At 44.3% G+C, this 13,371-nt stretch overlaps 1 protein-coding gene across 1 annotated transcript in view; it reads left to right on the top strand.

Moving 5' to 3' along the window:
* Window positions 1-52: 52 nt before the first annotated feature.
* Window positions 53-13,371, top strand: part of RPRD1B (regulation of nuclear pre-mRNA domain containing 1B) — a 47,025-nt gene continuing 33,706 nt past the window's right edge. Inside the window, exons 1-3 of the mRNA XM_084645883.1 lie at window positions 53-423; window positions 3,298-3,427; window positions 5,078-5,211. Of these exons, the coding sequence (XP_084502009.1) occupies window positions 273-423; window positions 3,298-3,427; window positions 5,078-5,211 (415 nt within the window). The 5' untranslated portion in view covers window positions 53-272. The remainder of the gene's footprint in view (window positions 424-3,297; window positions 3,428-5,077; window positions 5,212-13,371) is intronic.

The raw sequence follows: 13,371 nt of genomic DNA on the forward strand, positions 1-13,371 counted from the left end.
CAGCCGGAGTCGCTGCGCATGCGCCGCTTTCCCGCGCCTGCCTCGGGCCCCCTGTGATGTGCGAGCTATAACTGGACACACGGGTGGGCTCTCTTCCCCGCCGGCGACCCGTAGCATGGGGCCCTTTGACCCGCCGCGGCGGGGTGAGAGGTCAGGTGGCCATCTTGTGGCAGCGGTGGCGGTTTGTTGTTGGTGAGGCCCCGCCGCGCCCCCTCCCCGCGGGCTGAGCAGGCCCCGGGGCCGGGCCGCGCCGCGCCGCGCCGGGCGGCGCCATGTCCTCCTTCTCGGAGTCGGCGCTGGAGAAGAAGCTCTCGGAGCTGAGCAACTCTCAGCAGAGCGTCCAGACCCTGTCGCTGTGGCTCATCCACCACCGCAAGCACGCGGGGCCCATCGTCTCCGTGTGGCACCGGGAGCTCCGCAAAGGTAGCGGGGGAGGGGGGGGCCGCCCCCATTGACCAGCGCCCGCCCCCATTGACCAGCGCCCGCCCCGCCGCTGGAAATCAACCGGGACCGGAGCTCCGGACCCGTGGCTCCCCAGGCCGGCCCGAGTCGGTCCCTTGCGCCCCTGCACGCTCGGGCGCTGTCCTGCGCCGGAGCCGCCCGGCTCCTCCCGCCCCATCGCGCTCGCAGGTGGCGGGGCCGGAGCGCTCCCCTCCTCCCTGCGTGCGGCCCCTGGGCTGGGCCCTCGTCTCTCAGCCCTGCTGCCGGCTCCCTTGTTTCCTTTCCAGCGCGCTTCCCGCCTGAAAGGGGCCTTAGAAAACCCCGTTTACCAGATGGGGGCAAGCCCCTGGCGTGGCTGTAGCCTTAATGCGGACTCAGAGACGTGTGGGTCTGTAGGACGTCCTGTGCTGAGGCGGGATGAGCTCTGGCTAGGCTTTAAAAGCGCGTGTATGTATCGTTGATGTGAACGAACGCTTTAAGAGCGGTGTAACTGCATCCGTACTAGAGGGCTGCGCTGACTTAGTTAATCTTGTGCAAAAACTTTCTGTGGACCAGCCCTGAGAGTCAGCTGTGGTAGAGTAAAACCTGCCAAGAGCCGCCACTCATGGGAGTCAGCAAAAGTGGTCACTTGTAAAAGGTGGTCTGTCTCTCTCATGACCTCTGCAGGTAGTCGCTCGTGACAGGTGGCCTCTCTTCAGAGATGGTCTCTGAGGCAGGATTTACTGTATTTCCATTTTGAGTATCCGGCTCAGTTACGCCTGTGTGGTCCTGTTGTCTTAAAATGGGACCCATAGCGATACCTGTGGAACCCCATTGCCTTCAGTGTGTTGGATAGGAATAGTTTTTTTCTAGGTTTTAGTGAGCTTGTGACTGTTTAGTTTGTGCTCTTAGATCCTTTTATTTACTCTCTTAAATATCCCATTGTTACTTGCAAAAGGCATTTCAATTAAATTTGAATGGAATGCCAAATGGAAAAGGGATTACTGAGAAATGACTGGAAAAAATTGAATTGTTTAATTGTAAACTATGTTCCTGGAGTATACTATATTACATCGCACGTGTGTGAATAGATATAGATGCATACTATTAATACAGGTTCCTTGATGTGTGGAACCCGGGAATGTTGTTAAGAAATAACTGGTTTATTTGCTGGGGGGGGGCGTATTGTAATAGTTGGCTCTCTTAATCTGTTAAAGTCCTCAGCATTTTGCAGAATCAGAGACCCAGATCTTAACATTTATGAATACGTTTTCTTTAAAATCATAGAATACTTTGACAGTTATTTCTATCAGCTGTTTTGTCTTGGAAGTCATAATATTTTTCCAATATACTTTGGGGACTGCTACATGATAGAAGTAGGTTGTGACCTTACACGGACATTTTTGGGGCTTTCTTTTTCTGGGAATACATCCAGTGTCTGCCTTTCTAATGTCTACACAGCATTTTGCAGTGAGCCTCCCTGCCTGGATCTACTGACTTGGGCTGGTGGGGCTTGTGCAAATTCTCTAAAAATTACTTTGAAGTTGCATCTGGAGCTGAAGCGCAGGTTCTGAAGCCCATTCTACTCCCTAGGCTTCAGACTCAGAGCTCCAGCCCCAGATGCAACTTCAAAGTGCTGTCTATACAGCAATTTTTAGAGCACTAGTACAAGCCCTGCTAGCCAGTTTGTCATCCCAATCTGGGAGGCTTGATTCTGCCTGCTCCAAAATGCTGTGTAGACATATCCCATATACTTTATAGTTTCCTCAAAGGGAGCTAGAGTGAAGTTAACTAGACTCCTTTTCACTCTTGGGGTTCACAAGCCTGTGAATAGGTGTGAAACTGACCAGAATTTTGTTAATTTCATTTTGCTGCTTGTCCTAGATATGGTAGTGTTTTTTTTTTTTTTTTTGGCCAGTTGAGGTAGGTGGGGCTGTATGGAGTCACGTTTGGAAGTTTTTAAAAACAAAAGCTTAGAAACTGCAGAAATTGATAGTCTGGCTGCATGCCCTTTACTTGGCAAGATTTTGTTAGTCCTGCACTTATATAAGATATTAGGTGTCGCCATATATGGTAATAGAAAAAACTATGTATTTGAAAGAGCTGAGGTAGGCTTGCTGTGGGAACCGTAGCTGAATTTCCTGACTCTTGTGTCTGTAAATTCTCAGTTGTCATGTTGTATAATATAGCTTTTGCATATGTTTTAGGCTCTAGAACAGAGAGACTATAGAATCTAGAGAGTTTGTCTCCTGTAGATTCTGTTCTTCAGAGTGTAGGGTCTATTGGCATTTACTAATGGTGGGTGATGAATGGAAATAGCTAACTTTTGTGGGATTGAGAAGAAACGCACAGCTAATAGCTATTTCCACATAGCATGGATTAGAAAAATTGATTCTGAAAAATAAAAGGTCCTAGGTTCAAGCTCTTCCATCCAGGGATGTTCAGTATTTAAACAGCTTAAGTATAAGGCTAAAATAACACTGTTTCAATATATTTGATTAATGAAAAATAAGTCTGTTGTCACACAACTTAACACCAAATCAGTAACAGTTCTTTTCATTTTAACCTGCACTTGTGGTGAGGTTTAATGTTTATGCAACACTGAGATCATCCGATGAAAGATGCACAGTAATATTAGGATTATTTCCCTTCTTGTTTTATAAATTAATTACAAACCAAAGAGGATCAAGAACTGCTTGACTTGAAAGCTTCTAGCTGCTTTTGCTACTTTTGGTAAAATTGAAATGCAGGAAACTCAGCCATATTTTAAGCTGAGAAACTGTGAGCACTTTTGGAGTGTATAACAAGTAGCCTCAGAATAAAACATGAAATGAGAAATCAAGAATGCAAGTTAAGTTTTCTTCTCTTCTTTCCCAGCAAAATCAAGTAGGAAGCTTACATTTCTATATTTGGCGAACGATGTCATCCAGAACAGTAAAAGGAAGGGTCCTGAATTCACAAGGGAGTTTGAATCTGTTCTTGTGGATGCTTTTTCTCATGTTGCCAGGTAAGTTTGCACATGAATCCATTCCGCTTTCCTTCACCAATTTTTGTCTCCACAGCTTTTGTGTTAAATATTCCACAAGTCTAAATTCAAGTGCTTTTCAGTTCTAGGAATATGTATGCTCAGGAAGGTTAACTTGTCTTTATTAGAAGCTGAACTCAACTCCTTTCCTTTAAGAAATTGTCAGTTATGCCTTGCTCTTGAGAAACAGAAGTAAAGTTGTGGGAGGCTGGTTCTAGCTTTGGCTCTGTGCGGTGACAATTGGTTTGTGGGTTTTTGTGCGTAACTCCTATGCAGGTTAAATACTTTACACTTATCCATAAATCTCAAAGCTCTGTATGAAGTTGGAAATTATCTCTGGTCTAAAGATTTGTCCAAAGTCACATAATTTGTCACTAGGAGAGTGTCACATAATGAGTGACTCTTCCCCTTAGTGGGAGAGTTTGAAACCTGACTACTAGCTATCTGGTCAGTCCACTAGACCAGTTTTTCCTATAATGAGCTTTGAAATTACACAATTTCAAAGTGCTTTATTAATATGAACACACACACCATTCCTGCTTTTGTTTTCTGCAGCTGTGCTGCTAATCAGCTGCTATATTTGGTTTTTCTAAAAGATGTGCAGTTTGAAAATTATCTTCATATTTAAGCTAATAAATCTTTCTTGATCTCACTTAATTACCTGAAAAGTTATAGATAGGTCTGAAACATGTTACTAGCTAGAATATTCCCAATAGAAAACTTAATTTAAACTTCCTTCTTCTATACCATCTCTTCAGTGGGCTTAGGGTACAGTTCTTGTATGTCTTGCCTTTGTGTAGACATTTTAATATGTTACTAGGTGAGATCTGATTATAGAGTTAAATTATGTCTCAGAATCTATATATCCGGTAGTTCCAAATTGTGTGAGCTTTACTGGCTCCTATCAACTGTTATCAAATGATTGGCCTCCTCATTGGGCAGAAAGGGTGACTTGTATAATCCAGAGGAGGAGACAGGAGGTACAAAGGGGAGCAGCTGCATATTATTCCTGTCATAGGATGGCCTATAGCTAGTTAAGGATTGTTTTACTATTTAAAGACAAGCTTAGTCTCTGAACCAAACAGTTATAGTGCACAGGGGAATTAAAGAGCATCTAATGACAGTGCGTTCTGGATAACTACATAACGTTTTGTCTTATTCCTTACAAGTCTTGCTCATTTGGTCGATGTTTAATAAGTAAATTCTCATTTGAATGCCTAATGACCCAAACAATTTCCTTTTTAATTAGGATGTCATTGACTGAAACAATCATTAGAAGTGAACATTTTAAACTATAAACCTGGTAACTTTGTAGGATTTTCGTAGTTCTTTCTATAACAGCAGAAAGATACAATTTTTTTTCCCTCCCTGCAAAAGTTCTTATGTCCTGTTGGTATCCAGGAAGTGGGCGGGCAGAAAAGACTGGAGGTACTTCTACACACTGGTGGGTTCCAGCTTAAGGGAAAAATGTTACTTAAATATTTTGCACACTGTACTCCAGACAGTACAAGAAAGCCTGTCCCCAAGTTTGCATCTTCATTTGATGGTTGCAGCTTCTAATTTGTACAGCGTTTTTTAAAAAGCATACTCCTGTTTAACCAAAGTTTTAACTATTTTTTAATATTTGAACAGAGAGGCAGATGAGGGCTGCAAAAAGCCCTTGGAGCGATTGCTTAACATCTGGCAAGAAAGGAGCGTGTATGGCAGCGAGTTCATACAACAGCTGAAACTTTCTATGGAGGACACCAGTAGCCCTCCACCAAAAGGTAAAAGCATAGCTTAAAAAAAAAAAAGCAGTAACACATACCCCATTGAAAAGTTAATGTGTCACTAACTGACATTAGAACTATGGTGGTAAACAGGCCAGTTCCTGGCATCATGCGCATAGAAGGTTAGGAGAATTGCTGTCAGAGCTGACACTGGAGTCACTATGGGTAAGTCCACTGCATTTTAAAACACAGGAGTCTTAAGACTTGGGCTGACACTCTGGTGCTAAAACAGCTGTGTAGATGTCTGAGCTTGACCTCTGAAGCTCACCCCTCCCCATAGGCTTTCAAGCCAGAGTGTGTAGAGCCATGCTCTGAGATTTGCTCCTCTGGGTTTCTGCTGGCCATTTAGGCATACCCCTAGACTAAATGTCTTGAAGAGATTTTGCATTTGTAGAGATGACAGATCTGGTTTGTTAGCCTGAGACCTCGTGGGCCTGCACCACATCATTTGACTCTACACATGCAAGTGGATACACTCTGGATCTATCCTGATAGACATGAGTGTAGATTTTGGGGATATAGGGAACAATATCCCTATGGTGACCATGGTTACTATCTCCAGGATGAGATTAGGACTCTTCCGCTCTCCTGTAGAAATAGGCAACTGCACTGATGGTCTAACCAAGGAGACAATGTAACTTGTTCGTTTCCAGAGCACTCTGACAGTTAAAATGGTTCTGCCTCCAGACACGAGTCTGGATGGGGGTTAGGTGGGTCATTACAATGGTCTGTTCTCCACACTTTGGCCCTCGGATGCCCTTCCTCATTCTGCATCATCCTTACAGATCACTGTGATTTAACAAAAAGCAAAGGAGTACTTCTGGCACCTTAGAGACTAACAAATTTATTTGAGCATAAGCTTTCGTGAGCTACAGCTCACTTCATCGGATGCATTCAGTGGAAAATACAGTGGGGAGATTTATATACATAGAGAACATGAAACAATGGGTGTTACCATACACACTGTAATGAGAGTGATCACTTAAGGTGAGCTATTACCAGCAGGAGAGCTGTGGGGAGGGAACCTTTTGTAGTGATAATCAAGGTGGGCCATTTCTAGCAGTTGACAAGAACTTCTGAGGAACGGTGGGGGGTGGGGAATAAATATGGGGAAATAGTTTTACTTTGTGTAATGACCCATCCACTCCCAGTCTCTATTCAAGCCTAAGTTAATTGTATCCAGTTTGCAAATTAATTCCAATTCAGCAGTCTCTCGTTGGAGTCTGTTTTTGAAGTTTTTTTGTTGAAGAATTGCCACTTTTAGGTCTCTAATCAAGTGACCAACAGTGACTTTTTGGCACATGGAAGTGGAAGGCTAGAAAATGACGTTGCAGTTGGTTTGGCTGGTTTCTTTTTAACTCGAGTTGGTAGCAACTGAAACTGGCATTTGTGTGATGGATTTTCAGTGGCTTCCTGACATAAATTGATTTCAGTCCAATTCCTGGTGGGCATCTATATCACAAAAACAACCATTATAGCTGTTAGTCGGGTCAAAGATTGAGTGGATCATAAAGTGTAAAACTGAGCCTTCTTGCTTATTTTCCTCGTGGCTTTTCAAACACAAGTATGATAGCAGTAACTGACTTTAGTAACTTCTGAAATTGCAAACTACCATGGAAACAGTAGGTTGGAAATCTAGTATAAATATCTTTAGGTTGGCAAAAGGTGGTTCTGTTAAAACAAAATTCTTGGCACTCCTGAGGATATTTGGGACTCTGATAATGAATATAATTTTTTTTTTTTGTCTAAGGCTGTGTGGTAACTCAAAGCAGAAAATTCTGCGGGGTTATGCCTGTGTACACCTTTGTGCAAAGCCACAGTGATTGATAAGATATGGTTGAATAGATGCAATTTGTTGAACAGGATGGCTCTGAATAAATTCCAACACATTCAGTATGCTTAGGAGCCTGCGATTCTTGGCCAAATGTGGTGACACCATAAAAGACTGAGTAGGGAAAGTATCAAAGCTTAACACTTATCCTGCGAAGCAGTGACTCTGAGAAAGATTTGGTGGTCATGGTGGATAATCGGGTGAACATGAGCTCCCAATGTGATGCTGTGGCTACAAGGGCTAATGCAATCCTTGGAGGCATAAACGGGAAGTTCGAGTAGGAGTAGAGAGGTTATATCACCTCTGTATTTGTCCCTGGTGCCACCATGGCTGTAATATGGTGTCCGCAATTTAACTTGGAAAGAGCTCAGAGAAGAGCCATGAGAATGATTAAAGGATTAGAAAACCTGCCTTATGATGTTAACTTCAGGGATCAATCTACTTAGTTTGATAAAGGAACGGTTAAGGGGTGACTTGATCATGGTCTGTAATGTGCCTACATAGGGAACAAATATTTAATGGGCTTTTCAGTCTCGCAGAAAAAGGTATAACGCAATCTAATGCTGAAAGTAGTTGACTCTCGCCAAATTCAGACTGGAAACAAGGCGTACATTTTTAACAGTGAGGGTAATTAACCATTAGAACAGTTTACTAAATGCTGTGGTTCATAGAATCATAGAATATCAGGGTTGGAAGGGACCTCAGGAGGTCATCTAGTCCAACCCCCTGCTCAAAGCAGGACCGATCCCTGACTAAATCATCCCAGCCAGGGCTTTGTCAAGCCTGACCTTAAAAACTTCTAGGGAAGGAGATTCCACCACCTCCCTAGGTAACGCATTCCAGTGTTTCACCACCCTCAGAGAGAAAAAGTTTTTCCTAATATCCAACCTAAATCTCCCCCACTGCAACTTGAGACCATTACTCCTCGTTCTGTCATCTGCTACCACTGAGAACAGTCTAGAGCCATCCTCTTTGGAACCCCCTTTCAGGTAGTTGAAAGCAACTATCAAATCCCCCCTCATTCTTCTCTTCCGTAGACTAAACATCCCCAGTTCCCTCAGCCTCTCCTCACAAGTCATGTGTTCCAGTCCCCTAATCATTTTTGTTGCCCTCCGCTGGACTCTTTCCAATTTTTCCACTACAAGGATGTGTGGGGCCCAAAACTGGACACAGAACTCCAGATGAGGCCTCACCAATGTCAAATAGAGTGGAACGATCACGTCCCTTGATCTGCTGGCAATGCCCCTACTTATACAGCCCAAAATGCCATTGGCCTTCTTGGCAACAAGGGCACACTGTTGACTCATATCCAACTTCTCGTCCACTGTAACCCCTAGGTCCTTCTCTGCAGAACTGCTGCCGAGCCATTCGGTCCCTAGTCTGTAGCAGTGCATGGGATTCTTCCGTCCTAAGTGCAGGACTCTGCACTTGTCCTTGTTGAACCTCATCAGATTTCTTTTGGCCCAATCCTCCAATTTGTCTAGGTCCCTCTGTATCCTATCTCTACCCTCCAGTGTATCTACCACTCCTCCCAGTTTAGTGTCATCTGCAAAGTTGCTGAGGGTGCAATCCACACCATTCTCCAGATTATTTATGAAGATATTGAACAAAACCGGCCCCAGGACTGACCCCTGGGGCACTCCACTTGATACCGGCTGCCAACTAGACATGGAGCCATTGATCACTACCCTTTGAGCCTGACAATCTGGCCAGCTTTCTCTCCACCTTATAGTGCATTCATCCAGCCCATACATCTTTAACTTGCTGGCAAGAATACTGTGGGTGGGAGACCGTGTCAAAAGCTTTGCTAAAGTCAAGGAACAACACGTCCACCGCTTTCCCTTCATCCACAGAGCCAGTTATCTTGTCATAGAAGGCAATTAGATTAGTGAGGCATGACTTGCCCTTGGTGAATCCATGCTGTCTGTTCCTGATCACTTTCCTCTCATGTAAGTGCTTCAGGATTGATTCCTTGAGGGCCTGCTCCCTGAATTTTCCAGGGACTGAGGTGAGGCTGACTGGCCTGTAGTTCCCAGGATCATCCTCCTTCCCTTTTTTAAAGATGGGCACTACATTAGCCTTTTTTCAGTCATCTGGGACCTCCCCCGATTGCCATGAGGTTTCAAAGATAATGGCCAATGGTTCTGCAATCACATCTGCCAACTCCTTTAGCACTCTCCGATGCAACGCATCCAGCCCCATGGACTTGTGCTCGTCCAGCTTTGCTAAATAGTCCCGAAACGCTTCTTTCTCCTCAGAGGGCTGGTCACCTTCTCCCCATTCTGTGCTGCCCAGTGCAGCAGTCTGGAGCTGACCTTGTTAGTGAAGACAGAGGCAAAGAAAGCATTGAGTACATCAGCTTTTTCCACATCCTCTGTCACTCGTTTGCCTCCCTCATTCAGTAAGGGGCCCACACTTTCCTTGACTTTCTTCTTGTTGCTAACATACCTGAAGAAACCCTTCTTGTTACTCCTAACATCTCTTGCTAGCTGCAACTCCAGGTGTGATTTGGCCTTCCTGATTTCACTCCTGCAAGCCCGAGCAATATTTTTATACTCCTCCCTGGTCATTTGTCCAATCTTCCACTTCTTGTAAGCTTCTTTTTTGTATTTAAGAGCAGCAGGGATTTCACTGTTAAGCCAAGCTGGTCGCCTGCCATATTTACTATTCTTTCTACACATCGGGATGGTTTGTCCCTGTAATCTCAATAAGGATTCTTTAAAATACAGCCAGCTCTCCTGGACTCCTTTCCCCCTCATGTTATTCTCCCAGGGGATCTTGCCCATCAGCTCTCTGAGGGAGTCAAAGTCTGCTTTTCTGAAGTCCAGGGTCTGTGTTCTGATGCTCTCCTTTCTTCTTTGTGTTAGGATCCTGAACTCAACAATTTCATGGTTACTGCCTCCCAGGTTCCCATCCACTTTTGCTTCCCCTACTAATTCTTCCCGGTTTGTGAGCAGCAGGTCAAGAAGAGCTCTGCGCCTAGTTGGTTCCTCCAGTACTTGCACCAGGAAATTGTCCCCTACATTTTCCAAAAACTTCCTGGATTGCCTGTGCACTGCTGTATTGCTCTCCCAGCAGATATCAGGGTGATTGAAGTCTCCGATGAGAACCAGAGCCTGCGATCTAGTAACTTCTGCGAGTTGCCAGAAGAAAGCCTCGTCCACCTCATCTCCCTGGTCTGGTGGTCTATAGTAGACTCCCACCACGACATCACCCTTGTTGCTCACACTTCTAAACTTAATCCAGAGACTCTCAGGTTTTTCTGCAGTTTCATACTTGAGCTCTGAGCAGTCATACTGCTCTCTTACATACAGTGCAACTCCCCCACCTTTTCTGCCCTTCCTGTTCTTCCTGAACAGCTTATATCCATCCATGACAGTACTCCAGTCATGTGAGTTATCCCACCAAGTCTGTGTTATTCCAATCACATCATAATTCCTTGACTGTGCCAGGACTTCCAGTTCTTCGTGCATTTATATATAGGCACTTGAGGTAACCTGCTGATCGCCCCTCTCTCTCAGTATGAGGCAGGAGCCCTCCCCTCTCACGCGCTCCTGCTCGTGCCTCCTCCCGGTATCCCACTTCTCCGCTTACCTAAGGGCTTTGGTCTCCTTCCCCCAGTGAACCTAATTTAAAGCCCTTCTAACTAGGTTAGCCAGCCTGCTTGCGAAGATGCTCTTCCCTCTCTTTGTTAGGTGGAGCCCGTCTCTGCCTAGCACTCCTTCTTGGAACACCATCCCATGGTCAAAGAATCCAAAGCCTTCTCTCCAACACCACCTGCGTAGCCATTCGTTGACTTCCACGATTCGACGGTCTCTACCCAGGCCTTTTCCTTCCACGGGGAGGATGGACGAGAACACCACTTGCATCTCAAACTCCTTTATCCTTCTTCCCAGAGCCACATAGTCCGCAGCAGTCCGCTCAAGGTCATTCTTGGCAGTATCATTGGTGCCCACATGAAGAAGCAGGAAGGGGTAGCGATCTGAGGGCTTGATGAGTCTCGGCAGTCTCTCTGTCAAATCGCGAATCTTAGCTCCTGGCAAGCAGCAGACTTCTCGGTTTTCCCGGTCGGGGTGGCAGATTCTCCATCACTGGCAATTTTAAAATCAAGATTAGATTCTTTCTTTATATTTAAGGTCTGCTCTCGGAATTATTTTGGGGAAGTTCTCTGGCCAGCGTTACACAGGAGGTCAGACTAGATGATCACAATGGTACTTTCTGGCCTTGGAATCTATAAGGAGACAATCCCATGAGGGGAGGAAGAGAAATCTTGCAGCAGATTTGTTATTTAGCTTTCACTTCTTATGAGTTATAAGCTGTTTCCACACTGGAAGCCTTTCAGTTTCCTCAAGGAAATATGTGGCATATTTCTCACACATACATGCAAACATACGTGGACATCTATATTTTGTTTCTATGTCTTTCAAACCTAAATGTATCCAGTAAGATATTCTTGTAGCTAGTTTCTAATTAATCTCCTATTTGTTAGTAGTAGACTTTGAATAGCCCATTCCTTTAGCAAGAAATGAATTTTATATATCCTACCTAGTTTCAGCTAACTTCTTTTTTAAGTACAGAAAAAAGAAAACTAGGTCCGGGCAGACTTTAGTTGTAAAATTCTTTGTCTAACTATTAAACATACCAGCGTTATAGGTTATTTCCATGTGACTGGTTTGCAAGTGAACTAGGGGAGAAGTGCCTGAGCGAGCTCTGTCACAATTAGAGGCTGAGCAAAACATTTTTGGACAAGTTTATTTGTGGGGAAAATGCCGTTTCAGGTCAGTCATTGTTACTGTTACAACTCCTAGTCGTGATGGCAGTGGATAGTCCTTGGGCTAAGGCAGGGGTCTCAAACCCAATTTACCAAAGTGCCAGAGCCAGTCCTCAAATCCTCCCAGCGGGCCGATGATGTCACTGAAGATGGTCTTCAGAAAAGAAAACGTTTATATTGTATTTTTATTTTGAATTTCTTAGAAATAATAATTGTCATACAACTTTACACAATTCTTCGCCTGCCAGAGAGTTTATAATGTTTGCCAGATACCTGGCAACACTTCAGTTCTGTCCATTTGTTGATGTTTGGCCTCAGTGACTGAGCAGTTGAAACCTTCGGGATTGCAGTAAGGTGTGCATCAGGCAGCTGTGTTCAGTATTTTGACTGGTTTATATTCCATTGTGGGGAAAAAAGTGATGCTGTCTCCATGTCTGACTCTGCCAGGCAACTAATGATGGTATCTCTGTCCCTCTCCCCCAGCCAATAGGAGCTGCGGGGGGGGGGGGAGGGGAAAGGGTTGGCGCCTGCAGGAGACATTGCCAGCCCCGTGGCTGCATATGTCTCTCCTCCCACAGGCCACAGTGGAGAGGTTCTTGGGCCACAGATGGCCCACGGGCTGGGACTTTGAGACCCCTGGGCTAAGGAAAGAGTGAGTGATTCTACAGCCTGGTAGTTAGCCTTTGCCTAGAATGCAGGCAACCCAAGTTCAGCCCCTGCGTCAGTGGCTATTTGTAAAAGTGGAACCACTTCAAGGGGAGAGATTGAGAGAACCCCATTTCAGAATATCCCAGTATCTAGGCACTCTCTTTCCATGTGGGAGACAAATCCTCTCTGCATATCAGAGAGAGAGAGAGGAATTGAACCTCGGTCTCCCACATCTCGGATGAGAACCATAACTCCACTGGGTTAGGGTTAAGGGAATCTTCTCCTCCTCTAGCCACTTTGTAAATCCTTCCCTTTCCATTTGTGAAGCACAATTTTAAAAAAATGAATAGAATACCATTTATTGAAATATTTTTGGATGTTTAAATTTTCAAATATATTGATTTTAATTACAACACAGAATACAAAGTGTACAGTGCTCACTTTATATTTTTGATTACAAGTATTTGCACTGTAAAAAACCAAATAAATAGTATTTTACAATTCACCTAATACAAGTACTGTAGTGCAATCTCTTTATCATGAAAGTCGAACTTACAAATATAGAATTATGTACAAAAAACTGCACTCAAAAACAAAACAATGTAAAATTGTAAAACAGTCCTACTTCTTGTTCAGCCAATCACTCAGACAAACAAGTTTGTTTACATTTACAGGTGATAATGCTGCCCTCTTCTTTTCAATGCCACCAGAAAGAGAGAACAGGCATTTACATGGCACTGTTGTAACTGGCATCGCAAGATATTTATGTGCCAGATAGGCTAAAGATTCATATGTCCCTTCATGCTTCAACTACCAGTCCAGGGGATATGCGTCCATGCTGATGGCGGGTTTTGTTCATTAACAATCCAAAGCAGTGCAGACCGATGCATAATCATTTTAATTATCT

This window comes from Lepidochelys olivacea, assembly GCF_965140295.1.
Source record: "Lepidochelys olivacea isolate rLepOli2 genome assembly, chromosome: 13".
NCBI lineage: Eukaryota > Metazoa > Chordata > Testudines > Cheloniidae > Lepidochelys > Lepidochelys olivacea.